The sequence below is a fragment of the Peromyscus maniculatus genome, chromosome 6 (genome assembly GCF_049852395.1).
Source record: "Peromyscus maniculatus bairdii isolate BWxNUB_F1_BW_parent chromosome 6, HU_Pman_BW_mat_3.1, whole genome shotgun sequence".
Lineage (NCBI taxonomy): Eukaryota > Metazoa > Chordata > Mammalia > Rodentia > Cricetidae > Peromyscus > Peromyscus maniculatus.
Genome location: NC_134857.1, coordinates 75,334,542 through 75,353,796, shown reverse-complemented (window position 1 = coordinate 75,353,796; position 19,255 = coordinate 75,334,542). Strand labels below are relative to the sequence as shown.

General features: G+C 45.1%; 1 protein-coding gene and 1 pseudogene across 1 annotated transcript in view; one reads left to right on the top strand and one right to left on the bottom strand.

Moving 5' to 3' along the window:
* The first annotated feature begins 7,356 nt into the window (after positions 1-7,356).
* Setdb1 (SET domain bifurcated histone lysine methyltransferase 1) overlaps positions 7,357-19,255 on the top strand; it is a 38,989-nt gene continuing 27,090 nt past the window's right edge. The window contains 3 exon segments of the mRNA XM_076574565.1: positions 7,357-7,489; positions 8,328-8,596; positions 10,300-10,451. Coding sequence (XP_076430680.1) covers positions 8,337-8,596; positions 10,300-10,451 — 412 coding nt within the window. The 5' untranslated portion in view covers positions 7,357-7,489; positions 8,328-8,336.
* LOC102919803 (large ribosomal subunit protein uL18 pseudogene) lies at positions 14,076-15,250 on the bottom strand (annotated as a pseudogene).

The window sequence follows — 19,255 nt, the reverse complement described above, 5'->3', positions numbered from 1 at the left end:
TTAGCATCCAACTGATAGACCCCAAACTCAGGGTACTCCCTTCTCCGGTGGGTTGCCCCAAGAACCCAGACTCCGGTCCAGTTGATGCACCAGCAAGAGGTTTATTGATGCGGCTATACAGTCGGGCAAACTCAGCTCCAAAGAGCAAGAGTCGTGCCTATTGCAATCACATGGGTACTTTTAAAGGAAAAACCCACAAAAGCCATAATATTACAATTCCCATACAATTTCATTTCGACTGATTTATGTCTAGAGGCTAATTTCATAAGATCATGGCCTGATCACGGGTGGGTACAGTCACGTCCACAAGCACATTTTTCCTGAAACCTCAAGGGGGTGGGGGGTATCAGGGTGGGAGTGGAGTTTACACAAAGGTCACAGTGGTCCTTCCTGGAACACTTGCAATTATTCCAGTCACAGTTGAGAGCATCTCTTAACAGAGATCTCTTTACATTGTTACATTGTGGCAGGGGTAGTTGAATAATGGCTGAGTCAGGTTGCCCTTAGAACTAGTTTTCTTTTTAGTTCCTTATTCTCCTGGGGCTTGGCGGGGGTAGGGGGTGGGGGGTGTGGGGGTGTGGGTGTGGGGGGGTGTAATAAGCCTGAAGGGTTAGGGTCTAGGGTCTTCCACAACAAGACCTCTTCAGGGTGTCAAACTGCTTTCCTCTCCGTAGGGCACCACTCTGTGGTACAGGTAGTCTAATTTGCCTGGAGCAAGTCCCCCAATCTCTGTCAGCCAAAGATTCCTCATCTACAAAGTAGCATGACTGGGCTGAGTGGAGCTCCAAATGGGAAAACTCCTCTCTCTCTCTCTCTCTCTCTCTCTCTCTCTCTCTCTCTCTCTCTCTCTTACTTTTAAACAGTTTTATTGAGTAGAATGACATAAAAAATGAGAATATCTTTAAAACAAATAACTTGGCAAATTTTGATACATAGATACATTTGTAAGACATCATCTTAGCCAATACAGTAGACATTGTTGTCACTCGCCAAAGTAACCTTGTGTCCTTCTTTAGTCCTTCCTCACCCCACTCCATCTTCTGCTGACCCCCACACCCCACTATTGAATTTTGAGAGACTTCTGGATAGAAGTCTTTTTTTTTTTAATGCCAAATGCTGTTTATTGAAGGAGGGAGGAGGTCTTAAATACAGGCTTACAGCACAATGGGAGAACCCCAGAGGGCAGAAGTTCGCTACTGATGTTTTACAATCTTGTATCTAAGCTGTTAACACCCATTATTCAGGATACACAGACAAGGAATTCCCTTAAGCATTCAGGAGGGTAGAACCCGGCAGGGAATTAGCATAGGGAGGATATCAAGGTCAAGGTCAGCAAGCAAGGCAACAGTTACCCAAAACGGGGGCCAGGGCCCTACATGTCCCCCTTTTACTAAAAAAAATGAGCTTCTGACTTAGGGACGTCAGCAGGTCACCTTACCGTCATGGAGATGCCTGCCCAGGCCACACAGGTGCTCTGTCTTAGGTTGGTGAGCGCCCCCCAGGGGGAAAACTCTTGAAAGAAATACTCTTAAAGCAGATGAAGTGGTTCACACCAATAATACCAGCCCTTGAGATCCAGAGGTAGAAGGAGTGTCTGAGTTCTTAGCTTGGGTCCTACAGTGATTTCAAAGCAAGCCTGGGCCTCAGGAGACAGGAGGTTGGGGGGAGACCCCATCAAGATAAAGATGACAGCCGAGATTTGAGTTGTGCTGCCACAAGCCAAAACCACCAGAAGCTAGAAGAGACAAGGATTCTCTCCTGGAGTCTTTGGTGGCTTGGCCTCACCAACATCGTGGGTGTGAACTTCTTCATATGATGTTAGTCAAAAGGTCAAGAAGTATTTCTCTGCAGATTTCTACTCTCTAGAACTGTGAGAAAATACATTGCTGTCTCTTTACACCATGAAGTGTGGTCATTTGTTGTGACAATCACAGAAAACTGATAGATAATACTATTTGTTTTGTTTTGTTTTCCAGACAGGGTTTCTCTGTGTAGCCTTGGCTATTCTGGATCTCACTCTGTAGACCAGGCTGGCCTTGAACTCACAGAGATCCGCCTGCCTCTGCCTCCCGAGTGCTGGGATTAAAGTAATTCACCACCACAGCAGGCTATCCAGAGACCTTTTAACAGAAAGGAAATCATAAGCCTCTACTGTCCAAAGTTTGAAGTGAAGGAAACTTAAGAGTGAGCTATCAGCCTGTTGGCAAGAAACTTCACAAGTAAATTCACTAGAAAGAAAGGGGTTGCCGGGCGGTGGTGGTGCACGCCTTTAATCCCAGCACTCGGGAGGCAGAGGCAGGTGGATCTCTGTGAGTTCGAGGCCAGTCTGGTCTACAAAGCAAGATCTAGGACAGGCACCAAAAATACCACAGAGAAACCCTGTCTCCAAAAAATCCAAAAAAGAAAAAAAGAAAAGAAAAGAAATAGCCAAACTATTCAAAATGATTTAGACTCTATAATTTCTGTCAAAATCCCAGTAACATTCTGCACAAACACAGAAAAACAATCCTGAAAGTTTTATGTGGAGCCACATAACCTCAAACTTTCAACAAGTCTTGAGCAAAAGAATCAAGAGTGGATGCATCACAGTACCTAATCTCAGAAGGTAACACATGAGAGAAACCAGAAACAAACAGACACATTTATGGCCAGTCCATAATGGTCTCCAAAATGAGTTCCAGAAAAGGTGCAAAGCTACACAGAGAAACCCTGTCTCTAAAAAAACATTAAAAAGAAAGAAAAGGAAGGAAGGAAGGAAGGAAGGAAGGAAGGAAGGAAGGAAGGAAGGAAAGAAGGAAGGGAGAGAGAGAGAGAGAGAGAGAGAGAGAGAGAGAGAGAGAGAGAGAGAAAGAAAGAAAGAAAGAAAGAAAGAAAGAAAGAAAGAAAGAAAGAAAGAAAGAAAGAAAGAAAGAAAGAAAGAAAGAAAAAGGGGTCATCTGGTCTGCTAAAGCTCAATAAGAGTTACTATTTAAAAAAAGTTACTATAAAAAAGACTGGGTGCTGGAGAGATGGCTTAGCGGTTAAGAGCACTGGCTGCTCTTCCAGAGGACCCGGGTTCAATTCCCAGCACCCATATGGCAGCTCACAACTGTAACTCCAATTCCAGGGGACCCTCACACAAACATACAAACAAGCAAATCACCAATGCACATTAAATAAAAAATAAATCAATTATTTAAAAAAAATTGGCTCTACCAGGTAGCACATGCCTTTAATCCCAGCACTCAGAAGGCAGGGACAGGCAGATCTCGGTGGGTTCAAGGCCAGGCTGGTCTACAGAACTAATTCCAGTACAGCTAGGGCTGTTACACAGAGAAACTGTGTTTCAAAAACCAAAACAAACAAAACCAAGATTGGCTCTGTCATGGCGGTAATGGAGAATGAAAACTGCCGGCCCAGCCACGCCCACCAATGCAGGGCGTGTACCCACCAACCCCACAGCTCCCCAGAGCATTCTTGAGTGCGAGCAGCAGGAAATATTAGAAGGATTTAGATGGTGGAGATGAACAGATAGAAAATAAAGGATAGCCTCAAGAGGGCCTGGAACCTATTCCAACGGCCCCGATTGTCTCTGGCCCAGGGTTTTTATAGAGACACCAAGGGGTGGAGCAAAAGACCTCCTCCCCCAGCTTATCCAAGTGCAGGCCATCTCAGACACCTGCACTCAGGCCCGTGGTCCTGATCATCCTCTCTATTTGGACCTGCTGGGTAAAGCCACGAGGAACCTGAAAACGGGCTCCCACACACCAACTAGTCTAGACAAAGTAAGCTACCCTGTGAGTGTGGACTGACAGCCATCACCTTTGAATGTAAGTACAGTGTGTCACCTGGGATCAGGCAGGAGTATTAACCAGCAAGTAGCCATCTCAGAGAAAATGTGGGTCCACGGAGCCATGTGGGCCAGGCTTTCCACTGCAGTAATCAGCCCTCTACACCCCAGGATTCAACCAACTGTACATCAAAAAGAGCTAAAAAAATAAAAAAATAAAAAAAAAAGTTGTGTCTAGTGTGGTAACATAGACCTATAATATCAGGAGCTGGGAGCCAGACGCAGGAAGATCTGAGGTTCAAGTCATCCTGGGCCACCAGGGCCCCAAAAACAACAAAGAAAAAAAGTAAAAGCATTGTATCTATACTAAGCAAGTACAGATTTTCCTGATTTTTCCTAAGCAATGAAGTACAGACTGTACACATAGGCTCAATATTGTATTAGCTATCACAAGTGATTCAGAGATGAGCTGGGATATAAGAAGGCTGGGCAGAGAGATGACTTAGTGCTTTAGACCGCTTGCTGCTTTTCCAGAGGACTCAAGTGCGCAGCACCAGTGATGGTGTGCTTACAACTACCTATAACTCCAGCTCCAGGGATGCGGATGCCCTCTTCAAGGCCTCTTCAGCCACGCCCCCCACACTCCCATGGCATATACAAGACACATACATAGGAAAGTACTTTTTTTTTTAATTTTCTTTTATTTATTTATTTATTTATTTATTTATTTTTTGTTTTTTTCGAGACAGGGTTTCTCTGTGTAATTTTGTGCCTTTCCTGGAACTCACTTGGTAGACCAGGCTGGCTTCGAACTCACAGAGATCCACCTGGCTCTGCCTCCCGAGTGCTGGGATTAAAGGCGTGCGCCACTGAAAGTGCTCTCATTCAGAGAGGACTGGACAGAGAGAAGTAAAGAAAGAAGCAAGAGAAGCACACAAGGTGAAACCCCATGTTGCATCCCCCAAAGAGAAGGAAACGCAGGGAAGATATCTGAACCAAACCCTAAGGAAGAACCAAGGCCTGATTAAAACCAGAGGAGGAAGAACAACAAGAGGAGAAAAAAAATCAAAAGAAACTTTTTTTTGGGGGGGGGGGGAGTGGGTGGGTGTCCAGACAGGGTTTCTCTGTGTAACAGTTCTGGCTGTTTTGTAGACCAGGCTGGCCTTGAATTCACAGAGATCCTCCTACCTCTGCCTCCTAAGTGTTGGGATTAATGGCGTGTGCCACCACTTCTAAGGAAAGGCTGATCTTGAGGGGCTTAAAGACACAGAACAGACATTTAAGCAATGAGGCTATGTTGAGAGAAGCCGAAAAGCTTCAAATAAGAACCATGAGAAACATAACTTACTGGCAAAACACCTGTCACACCAGATAAAATTTAAAAACAACAAAAAACAAGAGCCCCTTTGTATATCACACAGACACACATTAAAGACTTGTGAAGCAATCCTCTTCAAGCTGGTGTAGTACCTACTTTTCAGGAGTGACTCTGTGCAACATTTACTGGCCTCCTGAAATTCATTTAGCCCCCTTTGAAGATACCTTAAAATTTGTGAGCCTGAATGTAGCCATTATGAGACCATTAGTTCTGCTCCTTGAGAGCTGCCTATTTTTTAAAGATTTATTTATTATGTATACAGCATGTATGATTAGAAGAGGGCACCAGATCTCATTACAGATGGTTGTGAGCCATCATCTGATGGCTGGACATTGAACTCAGGACCTCTTGAAGAGCTCTCAGTGCTCTTAAGCTCTGAGCCATCTCTCCAGTCCACCTATTTTTTTCTTTATGGTTCTTGGTTGTTCTTTTGCAGAGCTGCCAGCTGCCTAAGTCATGCTGAGATCAAGAAAAATGGGCCTTGGCAGTTCGTGTTCCTGGAGTTGTGTCCATGCCAGTGGATGTCCACACACTCCAGAAGAGAATTTAACATCACTGCTGCCATTGTTGTTGTTATAGCAGTGGCGGCCACCGCTGCTACTGTTTCTGGGATTACCATTTCATAATTGATTACTACAGCTAGCACAGTGGAGGCCCTGGCAGCAAAAGTAGCTACCACAGTTAGTTAATCTTTCATTCTATTGGGCATGATAAATTTAATTCAATAGTTATATACATTGTGATTGTCTTTGAAAGTTATAAATTTATAAACTCAAGTTCCATTTGCCTTTGGGATACCATCTTACAAGGACTCCAATTTGCACTAAGGCTCGTTAAGGAAGGGAATGGCTCAGTTGCCTTTAGCCTACTGGCTATGGGTGGGATAGGACCTCTGTGGATTTTTTCTGTGTCGAACACACAGATTGCAAGCCCAGTACCACTTTGAGATCTTTGGCAGCAGTTAACTCTGCAGCTCACGCATGATTGAGCCTGTATGATAATGAGTATTCAGAGACGGGTAATTCCTGGGGAGCGTTCAACAACCTAAGACAGAGCACCTGTGTGGTCTGGGCAGGCGTCTCCATGATGGGTAAGGTGACCTGCTGACGTCCCACACAACCTAAGTCAGAAGCTCATTTTCTAGTAAAAGGGGGACCTGTAGGGCCCTGGCCCCCGTTTTGGGTAACTGTTGCCTTGCTTGCTGACATAGACCTTGATATCCTCCCTATGCTAATTCCCTGCCAGGTTCCACTCTCCTGAATGCTTAAGGGAAGTTCCTTGTCTGTGTATCCTGCATATTGGGCATTAACAGCTTAAATGCAAGATTGTAAACATCAGTAGCTAACTTCTGCCCTCCGGGGTTCTCCCATTGTGCTGTAAGCCTGTATTTAAGACCTCCTACCCCCTTCAATAAACGGCATTTGGCATTAAAAAATAAATAAAATCTTAACACTGACCAAAAAAAAAAAAAAAAAGAATTCTTGCTAAAAGCTGCAGGCCGCAAAGCTGGCCATACTTCGTTCTTCATTTGCATTGTCGGCCCATCCATCTCCTGACTAGAAGCCAGGCCCCTGGAGCCTTTTGAAGAAGTAACAAATGAAACAACCAATGGGAAGTCAACTGCCCTCATGAGTTTGAAAAAAAAAAAAAAGCCTTGTGAAGGTCGAAAGACCACATAAGCTGGGTGGAATTTTGATTTTTTTTTTCTGTTTATTTGTAGTTTTAAAACTTCCTGAAATGAACACCCATTAATTTTACTAAGAATAACAGCTTTAAAAAAAAAAAAAAGTTGCCGGGCGGTGGTGGCGCACGCCTTTGAGGCAGAGCCAGGCGGATCTCTGTGAGTTCGAGGCCAGCCTGGGCTACCAAGTGAGTCCCAGGAAAGGCGCAAAGCTACACAGAGAAACCCTGTCTTGAAAAGCCAAAAAAAAAAAAAAAGCCTTCAAAACAATACACTATTTTTGCCTGCCAGTTGGGGAGAAGCTTCAGTAAAACATTCCTGACAATGACCCATTAGCCCAACCTTCATTCTCCGGAAGTGCCCTGCTTGACGCATGCGTAACCTTAGTTTCCCACAGCTCGTATCCCGCAGCGCCAAGCTATGAAATTTGACCCCTTCGGGCTACCGTCGCGGGGACCGGAAGGGCCCGCGACTTTGCTTCCGGGCCTTCCTTTTGCTTTCCCCCCTGTCTCCCTCACGCTGCTTCCCCACCCCCGCGCTCTCCGCCGTCGTGTTCTGTGTTTGTCGGCGCGGCCGAGCCCTGGAGGCGAAACCTGGGGTCCGCGTGGAGAGACACAGCCCCTGTGGTCGGGAGCCGGAGCTGCGGAGCGGGCGGGCCGAGGTGGGCTGCGGGGGAGCCGGGGCGGCTTCCCGGGGGGCGGCGGCGGCGGTGGAGAAACCCGGCGGAGAGCGGGGCCGGCGGGGCGGGGCCGGCGGGGCCGGGGCGGCGGCTGCGGGTGGGCGGGGGCCGGGCGGGAGGCCGGGAGCTGCCCCGGGGCTGCCGCGTTCCTCCGGGGCCGGCGGCCGGGAGGGAGCGCGCGCCCTTCGGAGCGGGGACGGCGGGTGGGCGCCTCCGCTGCAGGCTCTGCTGTCGTCGGGAGACCTGGTCTGTCTGTCTGTCTGTCTTCCTCTCCCTCCTTCCCCGCTCCTCGGCCTCTGCTGGGCTCGAACCCGGGCCGGGGCCGCCGAGAACCCCTCCCCTGCGCAGCCATCCCCCTGCCTGGGGGCCGGAGTTCCCTTGCACCGGGCAGCGAAGTGACGGGGAAAAAGCGGTAAAGGGGCCGCGGTGGCTTTAGTTACGTCGGACCAGCTGTCCCCGTGGCCGGGGTTCTTCCGACGGACAGAGCGGGGGCCAGCGTGGTCTTTCTAGTTAACCAGGGAGCGCGTGAGCTCCACAACTCCCCTGGAGAAAAGCACTCCTCAGTTTTCCGGAGCACTGTTCCGAGGAGTTCCCTATTGCATATCGGTGTTCTCCAGGCCCTCGAAGCCATTAGTTCTTTTCAGGCCCGTTGGTCTGTATGAGAAGGTGAATTTCCCTAGAAAATCTCCGGGTCGCGTTCTGGAGGAGGAGGAGAGAGGACAGACTATGTGAATAAGAGGTCGCAGGATAGGAGCGCGTTTTCTACGAGACTGAAACTGAGAGTTGACTTAGGGTCAGTTTTGCTTCTTGTTCTGCACAGGGCAAAAGCATGTCCTCCCTCCCTGGGTGCATCAGTTTGGACGCAGCCCCAGCTGCAGCTGACTCTGAGGACATTGCCGAGCTGCAGCAGGCCGTGGTCGAAGAGCTGGGCATCTCCATGGAGGACCTTCGTCAGTTCATTGATGAAGAGCTGGAAAAGATGGACTGTATCCAGCAGCGCAAGAAGCAGCTGGCAGAGCTGGAGACGTGGGTAGTGCAGAAGGAGTCTGAGGTGGCTTATGTTGACCGTCTGCTTGATGATGCATCCAGGTAAGGACGCACGGAAACCAGAGAAAATGTCCGTTTGCAGGCTTGCGGTGTGTGTGTGTGTGTGTGTGTGTGTGTGTGTGTGTGTGTGTGTGTGTGTGTGTGTGTGTGTGTTTGCAGGCTTGCGGTGTGTGTGTGTGTGTGTGTGTGTGTGTGTGTGTGTGTGTGTGGTGATTGTTGATGGCAGAGTTGAGTCAGGTGGGACCTTCCAGGTCCTCAGGGTTTATAGTGCAGAGTTACAGCCAGCGTTCACGTTCCCCTGTGTATATGGTCAGCGGTGGGGACGGTAAAGGCTTGGATTCCTTTGTGTTCCTCCTGTACTGAAACTGTTTCCTTAGTAAGATCGCCAAGAAGTGAGGGTTGTGGAGTTGCTGTTTTCTATTTTTCTTTTCTTTCTTTCTTTCTTTCTTTTTTTTTTTTTTTTTTTTTTTTTAATTTTATTTCAGGGCTGAGGACCAAACCCAGGGCCTTGCGCTTGCTAGGCAAGCACTCTACCACTGAGCTAAATCCCCAACCCCAACTATTTTCCTTTTTTAAAAAAATATATTTAACTTTATTTTATGTGGGTTGGTATAAAGATGTCAGACCACCTCAAACTGGAGTTAGAGACAGTTGTGAGCTGCCATGTGGGTGCTGGGAATTGAATCTGGGTCCTCTGGAGAAATAGCCAGTGCTCTTAACTGCTGAGCCATCTTTCCAGCCCCTATTTTCCTTTTTTTTGTTTTTTGTTTTTTGTTTTTCGAGACAGGGTTTCTCTGTGTAGCTTTGCACCTTTCCTGGATCTCACTCTGTAGACCAGGCTGGCCTCGGACTCACAGAGATCCACCTGCCTCTGCCTCCCGAGTGCTGGGATTAAAGGCGTGCACCACCACCACCACCACCACCACCACCACCACCACCACCACCACCACCACCAGCAGGCTATTTTTCTTTTTTTGATCCAGAGTCTCTTTACATAGCTCTGACTGCCTTGGAACTGACTATGTAGATGAGGCTGGTTTTCAGACTCACAGAGATCCACCTGCCTTTGCTCCTGAGATTAAAGGTGAAGTTGTGTGCCATCCTGCCTGGAGAAATTAAGCCACTATTTAATACCTTATTCTTTTTTTTTTTTTTTTTTTTTTTGGTTTTTCGAGACAGGGTTTCTCTGTGTAGCTTTGTGCCTTTCCTGGAAATCGCTTTGGGGACCAGGCTGGCCTCGAACTCACAGAGATCCGCCTGCCTCTGCCTCCCGAGTGCTGGGATTAAAGGCGTGCACCACCACCGCCCGGCTTAATACCTTATTCTTAGTTCCCAAATCCATATAGATAATTAGGGCCAGGTCATCTGACTTCCAGCAGGTGGAAAGATACAAGTCTGCCAAGTTGTTTCATGTAATAATTGCTTGGAAACAAGCATGCTAAGTAGATACTTTGGAATATGTAGGGCCAACAGTCTATACTTAAATATATGTAATTTCTTGTTACTGTTTCATTGTTGCTGTTTTTAAAAGTTTGTCACTCTATAGGCCTTGCTGGCCCTGAACTCATTGTATTGTCCAAGGTGACCTTAAACGTGGGCAGTTCTGGTACCTCAAGCTCCTAAGTACTAGGATTACAGGTGTGAGCTCCTAGGCTTAGCATTTCATAAATGTGTATAAATTCTAATGCTCAGATACCTTACTTTCTCCACTGACTTTGGTCTTTTCTAACGTGTTCCAATATTAGGGCAGTGATTAACTGTGAGTCGTTGGTGAAGGATTTCTACTCTAAGCTGGGACTGCAGTATCGTGACAGTAGCTCCGAGGATGAAGCTTCCCAGCCTACAGAAATCATTGAGATTCCTGATGAAGATGATGATGTCCTCAGTATTGATTCAGGTAAATGATGAAGCTTTAGTGAGAACATTCTTAGAGTGGGCCTGGCGTGGTGGCATACACTCTAGAAGCAGAGGCAGGCAGATGTCTGTGAGTTCAGGACATCAGAGCTAAACAGTGAGAACTTGTCTCAAAAAGACCAAAAAAAGAGAAAGACAGTGTGTACGACAGTGCTTAGAATGGAAACTATAATACTAGAAGATGAGCAGGTAGTAAGTAAGGAAACATCGCCAGCAATTCCATTACCAGATTGCCTGGCTTATAATAGAAAAAAAGCAAGTGTTATTAGTACCACAATGTTCCCTGTGTGCTATATCCTGATTGCTTCCTTTTCCCGTTTCTGATAACGTTTATTTCTTTTCTGTTTTGTTCCATGTGTTTATACGTGGTTTGCCTATGTCTTATTTTCTTTTTCAGTTGCTATGATAAAATATTCTGACAAAATCAATTGAAGGGAAAGGGGGATTGTTCTGGTTCACATTTCCAGATCACAGTCCCTCATGGTGGGGACACAGTGACAGGAACCTGAAACATCTGGTCACATTGTATCCCAAGTCTGGGACAAAGAATACCTCATGCTGCTGCTCAGCTAGCTCTTTTCTCTTTATGAAGTCTAGGGAATGATAGCCACCCAGGGTGGGCTGGTCCTTCCACCTCTGCACAGTCAAAATAATTCCCCATTGGCTTTCACAGAGTGCATTTCCCAAGTAATTTTACATTTTGTGAATTTGACATTAATGGTCACAGTATATGTGTACATATACATGTTTGTGTGTGGGGGTACATGTATGTATGTAAGTGTACTTACATGTAGAATTCAGAGATTTACAGTTTCTTCCTTCACTTCATTATGCAGTGAGGGTCTCACTGAACCTGGAGCTTGCCAGTTCTAGTTTATGTAGAGTACCAGCGTACAATGTGTCTTTACCTTGTGAGGACTAGAATACAGGTTTGGGCTCTGAGGATCCAAACTGTAGGACTTGGGACTTTTGTGGCAAACACTTTCTTCATTGAGCCATCTCTCTAGTACTTTTAAGATATGAATGATTGCCGGGCGGTGGTGGCGCACGCCTTTAATCCCAGCACTCGGGAGGCAGAGCCAGGCGGATCTCTGTGAGTTCGAGGCCAGCCTGGGCTACCAAGTGAGCTCCAGGAAAAGGCGCAAAGCTACACAGAGAAACCCTGTCTCGAAAAACCAAAAAAAAAAAAAAAAAAAAAAAAAAAAAAAAAAAAAGATATGAATGATTTTGGCCGGGCAGTGGTGGTGCACGCCTTTAATCCCAGCACTTGGGAGGCAGAGGGAGGCGGATCTCTGTGAGTTCGAGGCCAGCCTGGGCTACCAAGTGAGTTCCAGGAAAGGCGCAAAGCTACACAGAGAACCCTGTCTCGAAAAACCAAAAAAAAAAAAAAAAAAAAAGATATGAATGATTTTAATGTATCTGGCTGGTGTAGAACTCACCAAGTAGAGCATTCTAGCCTCAGACTTGTAGCAGTACTTCTGCTTTCTTAGTGCTATGATTACAGACATGGGCCAACACACCAAATTTATTTTGTGGCTTGTGGCCTACCTTAATAGGTAAATTTAGCATTTATTTGGTCTCCCTAACAGTTGGTTTTGTCTTTTGTTGGCTTTTTTGTTTTTTCTTTGTTTGGTTTTTAGCTGTTATGGGGTTTTTTTTGTGGGGGGGGTCATATGTTTTGTTTTTATTTTTCTCTTAAGTGTGGTGGGTTTGTTTTTTTTTCCTTGTATCGATACTTTGCATACAGGTATGTATGTCTGCCATGTCTACTCTGTGTGTGCCCAATATCCACAGAGGCGAAAAGAGGACATAGGATCCCCTGAAACTGAGTCTTGTCTGGTTGTCAGCCTCCTTGTGTGTGCTGGGACTCAAGCTTGTGTCCTCTGGAAGATCAGCCAGTTCTCCCAATTGCTGAGCCTCTCCCCAGCCTTTTGTTGTTTTTTTTGAGATAGAGTCTCGACTATGTAGTCCTGGCTGTCCTAGAACTTGCTAATAGACCAGACTGGCCTCAAACTCAAAGTGAAACACCTCCCTTTGCCTCCTGTGTGCTAGGATTTCTGTTATATGGGATTGTGTTAAGGTATAAGTCATGTAACATAAAACATAAAACATACACATGTGGGGCAGGAGAGATGGCTCAGAGGTTAAGAGCACTGACTGCTCTTCCAGAGGACCTGAGTTCAATTCCCAGCACCCACATGGTGGCTCACAACCATCCGTAATGAGATCTGGCGCCCTCTTCTGTCATTCACCAAACATGCAGACAGAACACTGTGTACATAAGAAATACATAAATACATACATAAATAAATATTTTTAAAAACCATATACATGTTAACTATATTATTTGAGTTTTAGTACATTTATATAGTAATCCAAGCTTAGAAAATTTGTATCACTTCACAATATTCCTTTGGTCTATTTGCCTCACTTTTCATGGTCACCTCTCACAACTACTGATCTTGCCTCCTCCATACTTCTGTCACTTATAGATATAACTAGAAACTTGCAGTGTGTATCCTGTCACTTAGTTTTAAAATAAAAATCACTTTAGTGTAAAGAACATGGAAATAAAAATCATCATGCAGCTAGATTAACACATCCAGATCAAAAGTCTATATGTGAATTTCTGTACAGTAGAATAGCCATTCTGAAGCTATGGAGCTTCATTTTGGATTTTACACTTTGACTGTCAATTATTTTCTTTTGAGACATGGTCTCCCAAGTAGCCCTGGCTGGCCTAGAAATCAGTTTGTACACAAGACTGGCCTTAGAAATTTGCCTACCAGCCTGGCGGCGGTGGTGCACACCTTTAATCCCAGCACTCAGTAGGCAGAGGCAGGCGGATCTCTGTGAGTTTGAGGCCAGCCTGGTCTAGAGAGAGAGATCCAGGAAAGGCGCAAAGCTACAAAGAGAAACCCTGTCTTGAAAAACCGGAAAAAAAAAAAAAGAAAGAGAGAAAGAAAGAAATTTGCCTACCTCTGCCTTCTAAGTGCTGGAATGAAAGGCATGTGCGCCATGCCTGGCCTCAACTACACTTTTATATACTTAAGACCACATGCACACACTCTCAGTTGTACTTTTGTTAAGGGACGCGCGCGCGCGCGCGCGCGCGCACACACACACACACACACACACACACACACCAAAAACTGAAAAATTTGGGACAGAGTTCAAAGAAGAAAAAGTTAGCCTTAGCCATTTGGGGTGCTGCTTGCCTTTAATCCCAGCACTTAGGAGGCAGAAGGCAGAGGCAGGTGGATCTCTGAGTTTGAGGCCAGCCTGGTCTAGAAGTAAGTTCGAGGACAGTCGGGTGCACAGAGAAACCCTGCCTTGAAAAGTAAAAAGAAAAAAGAAAGTTCTATGTCGTCTTCTGTGTCTTTCACCAGCATTCCATTCCATTCTTCTCGTCACCCAGTGTTCCCCTTTCCTGTCCTCCTTTCTACATGCTATGCCTACCTATGTGTACATTTGTTACATATTATATGTGTATGTTACATTGTATACATTATAGTCTAAGGTCCAACTATGAGGAAGAAATATTTTTCTTTCCTTTCTGAGGTTGAGGGACCTCGTTTAATGCCCATTCTAAGTCCTTCTATTTTCTTGAAAGCGCATAATTTCATTTTCTTTAGGGTTGAATAATACTCCACTTACATATGTACCAGATTTTCATTATTCATTTGGTTTTTTTCTGCTTGGTCAGTAACTTTATTGTTTTTATGAAAAAAATCTTAATAGAAAATTGCTTTAGTTTTCAACAGCCTGTTCCTAAGCTCTGAGGAAGCTTGCCCTCTTGAGCATCTCAGTCTTTCTTCTGGGCAACAGACAGTTTGGGGTGGTTCCACCTCTTCTTCACTTCTCTTTTAGCTTCTTCTCATAGGCTGTCTTCTCTTGGGTAGCAGCATGAGCTTTCGTATGCATCTTCTCCACCATGTCTGGAGTCACGATGCTCTTTATGAACTGAGAAAACTATTACTTATAAGCATCCTCATCTTCCTCCATTGGTATGCATGTAGTCTGCAACATTCTGACCCATGCTGTGCCTCTGATGGACTTCACCAAACTTGCTTTCTGAAGCCTACTCAGGGAATTGTGTGGTACAGTGAGGGATGGTCGAGCCTCCATCCACAGCTCCCTTCAGGGCCCTATAAACTTGACTGCCAGTTGTAGTTCATCCAAGTAGCAAGTGAAGGCATCAGACTGACCATCAATGCTTTTTACACTGTATTCATCTTCAGTCACCTCCACTGGCCCTTCATAGATCTTGTTTAACAGCGTGCGGCAACCTTGGCGGGTTTGAGCCAAGATGAAAAGCATACTATGCAGATAGATGCAGCAGGCAGGCAGCACCATGGCCCGGTGGAAAGTTAGGCCATGCAGACAGGCATGCACATGGATGGAAAGGTTTATTATTAAAGGGGGAGGGGAGAGGGAAGAGGAAAATCGGAGGTGCACAGCCTCATGGAAGGAGAGAGGGAGAGAGGAGAGGAGAGAGGGGAGAGGGTTTTCTCTTAAAGGGGACTTTACATAAGATGACAGGACACTGGGGGCTCCCCAAGGGGCTAGCCAGAGTGCTAACATCTTGTCCATGCCAAACCTGTTGAGAAGCCTGAGGGCCAGCAGCAGGCCAGTCCAATAGGCTGCAGCATAATCCATGTGCATATGCTGTGCAGACTGTCATACTCCCTTCTCTATGGGCACACGCAGTCTGACAGATGATATCTGTTAGTTATATGAACTATCATCCTGATTTGAGTGGGTGTGTTGTGCTTGTTTTTGTCTTGGATCACCAATCCCTCCATTTTCCTAAAGATGTGATTTCATTCTTCTTCAGTTGAATACTACTCCGTTTACATATGCACCAGATTTCATTACTCATTCATTTCTTAGTGAACGTTCTTTTGAGACAAAGTCTCATGAAGTCCAGGTTGATCTCAAACACACTATGCAGCCATAGCAGGCCTTCCTGCTTCCTCCTCCCAAGTGTTGCAATGATTTTAGGCACGTACCACCATGCCTGGCTCTTTCTTCTTGTTTTGGGTTTTTTTTTTTTAAACACTATTATAACTCAGACTGGCCTTGAACTCACTACATGATGGGGAATTGTTTTCAGCTCCTAATCTTCCCACCTCTAACTCCCAAGTACCAAGATCATAGGTGTTCACCACCAAACTTAGTATATAAGCACTTAATAATTTCCTATTTAGCCTTTGACACTTTCATACCCCTCACTCCCCACTCTTAACTGTCTCTCAGACTATCTGTAATCTTGACTCTTCCCAATTAACTTTCTTTCCCCTTTCAACTTTTTTTTTTTTTTTGTTTTTGTTTTGTTTTTTTTTTGTTTTTTCGAGACAGGGTTTCTCTGTGTAGTTTTGGTGCCTGTCCTGGAACTCACTCTGTAGACCAGGCTGGCCTCGAACTCACAGAGATCCACCTGGCTCTGCCTCCCAAGTGCTGGGATTAAAGGTGTACACCACCACCACCTGGCTAATTTTTATTTTCTAATCCACTGAGTTTAATTAGAGTTGCTTGTGAAAGGGAAAAATTAGTAGCCATCTTGAAAGACCTTCTTTCCCCTAACCCGTCTTCCTCTAGAGGTATTTACTGACCAGCGGTTTTTTTTTTTTTGGGGGGGGGGGTTCTTTTTTTTCTTTTTCTTTTTTTTTTTTTTTTTTTTGGACTGACCAAAAATGGAACCTATGGAGAAAGATAAGGCTGGGACAAAAAAAATCTGTGTAGCCTAGACTTGGCAAAACAAAATATAAAGAGTAATGGGCTGAGTTGACCAGAAGTTGAACTTGAGAGAGTGTAGGACTACAACAATAAATCTGAATGTATCAACAAAAGCAGGACATAGGGAATAGAAATTTATGTCTCTGTAGATACCCTGAACCCTGTTAGCAATTAGCAACCTTATGCTTACCTCTTCCCTAGCCCCCAAGATATGTAACATTCTGCATGTGAACCTTTCCTGTATAAACCCCTTAAAGTGGGTGCTCGGAACCTTCCCTCTGTTCACCCACTGTAAAGTGGTGTCGGGAGGTCCCTGCCTAGGCCAGAATAAACGAAACCTTTTGTTCTTACATCAGAAGTTGGCTCCTTAGTGGTCTTGTTTGGGGTGGGGGCTAACGCGTGGGCATTATACTTGCACATGCGTGAGTGTGGCGTTGTTAACTCAATCATGGGCGACTTACCAGTGGCTACATCTCTGAAGAAAAATTGATCCCCCTCCCCCAGCTGCCTTTAACTGCCAATAGCTCCTCAGGGAGGGGTGGGGCCTGGTGCCCCTCCCCCATCCTTGACGGAGTGTTGACTGACTTGATGTTGTGACCAGAGCTGCTGAGTTGATGAGTCCCAGAGTCCTCCCTGTCCTTTCCTAGCACTCCTCCCCCTCCCACCCCCTCTGCAGTGCAGGCGGGGGTGCTAACAGCTGTGAACATTTTTGTTTAAATGTTTTTGTGAGCGTTGTAGTAAATATATGTTTTGCTTATTAGGCAAAATTGCCATGGTTTTTTTCAGAGCAGTAATCCCAGTTTACATTTTCATCAGTGATGGGGAGGTAGTTCAGTGGTAAAACACTTGACTGACATACATCACATTCTCAAAGTTGAAGTATGAGAATTCCAGGCTCCCTGTGTTTACCAGTGATTGTTGCTCCTGACAGGGTTTGCTTTCTTTCTTTCTTTCTTTCTTTTTTTTTTTTGAAACAGTGACTCATAGAGTTCAGGTAGAGGGATTATGGTAACTCCGAGTCTTTGTCCTACCAGCCACCTCTCAAATAATGACATAAAGACTTCTTATTATGAAAGTTCAGCTTTAGCTTAGGCTTGTTTCTAACTAGCTCTTATAACTTTAACACATTTCTGTTCATCTACATGCTGCCACGTGGCTTTTACCTCTCCTGCATGTCCTGCTTCCTCTGTGTCCAGCTGAGGACTCCCCCTTTCTTCTTCCCAGAGTGCTCTATGTCCGGAAGTCCTGCCTGTACCTCCAACCTAGCTATTGGACTTTTAGCTTTTTATTAAACCAATCACAGTGACATATCTGCACACTGTATAATCCAGTATCTCACAACAGATTACTGTGAGTTAAGGTCAGCTTTGGTGACCTAGTTTCAGGAGAGCCTTGGTGGCAGAGTGAGGCCATCTCAAAAGCAAAGACAAAATTTGAAAGGTCTACTATTGCCTAGAATATAGAAAGAGTTCTTTAATATGACAATGAAAATAATTTTATTTTTAAGGTTTTGGAGGCTAGATATGGTAGTACATGCCCCTTATTTTAGCACTTGGAAGTCAGAGGTAGTTGAATCTCTTTGAATTTGAGGACAGCCTAGTCTACATAGCAAGTTCTAAGCCAGCCAGGGCTACAAAATGAGACCCTGTCTCAAAAATGAGGAGGATCAAATGCTTTTAATGGATAGTTTTGAGTTTGTTTTGTTTGTTTTGGGGGTTGTTTGTTTTGAGACAGGGTCTTTTGTAACCCAGACAGTCCTAGAACTTTTTTTTTTGGGCAGGCCTAGAACTTAATGTGTTAGTAAACATGACTTTCAAGTTTCTGATCTTTCTGCCTCTCTATTAAATGCTGGGATTACATGTGTACCATAACACCTGGCTTTCATAGATTTATAAATGGTAATAAGTAATAAATAGATAAGATTTCTCAGCATCACTCATCATGGGGTGACATGTAAATCAGAACCACTTTTTAACTGTATTACATGCCTGTAAAACCAGCACTCAGGAAGTGACACCATAAAAATCATGGGGTCAAGGCCAGCTTCCACTTACATAGTAAATACCAGGCCAGCCTGGTGGTGTTTGACTCTCTTGTTAGACTTTCTTTGGACCAACCGCCTGCCCCGAAATAATGACATGGAGACTTATTATTAATTATGAAAAGTTGGCCTTTAGTTTAGGCTTGTTCCCAAGCAGCTCTTTTTTTTTTTTTTTTTTTTTTTTTTGGTTTTTTGAGACAGGGTTTCTCTGTAGCTTTGGAGCCTGTCCTGGACTAGCTCTGTAGACCAGGCTGGCCTGGAACTCGCAGAGATCCGCCTGCCTCTGCCTTCCGAGTGCTGGAATTACAGGTGTGCGCCACCACCGCCCAGCCCCAAGCAGCTCTTATAACTTAACCTGTTTCTATTAGTCTACGTTCTGCCACATGGTTCTTTACCTCTCCTCCATTCTGTATGTCCGACTCCCTCCATGCCTCGTTGGCATCTTCTGTCCACCTAAATTCTAACCCTGAGTTCCTCTCTCTCCCTGGAAGCCCTGCCTATTTTCTCCTGCCTAGCTAGTGGCCATTCAGCTCTTTATTAAACCAATCACAATGATACAGCTTCACACAGTGTAAACAAATATCACGTAGCCTGGGCTACATGAAGACTCACTCTCATAAAACAAAAAAGCATACAAATGTTTATTTTAACATTATTCATGACTGCTAAACCATAGAAACAGACGGGTTGAGGAAAGGGTCAACCGAATACATGGTGTCTGCTTACAGTGGGGTACTGTTCAGCTGTACCATTGTACTGACTGACATGTTCTGCAAGAGATGGACCTGTGTAGACCACAGATGTTATATGACTCATCTATATGAAATGTCCAAAACAGGCAAATCCAGAGACAGACTGTCGATTTCTGGTTGCCTGGGTTTAGGGAAGTGGAGGGAAAAGGAATGATGAGTAAATGGGCATGGAGTTTCTTTTTGGACTGATGAAAATGTTGTGAGAGTAAGTGCAACATGATAACGTCACAGTCTAATCAGTGGACTAAATTCACT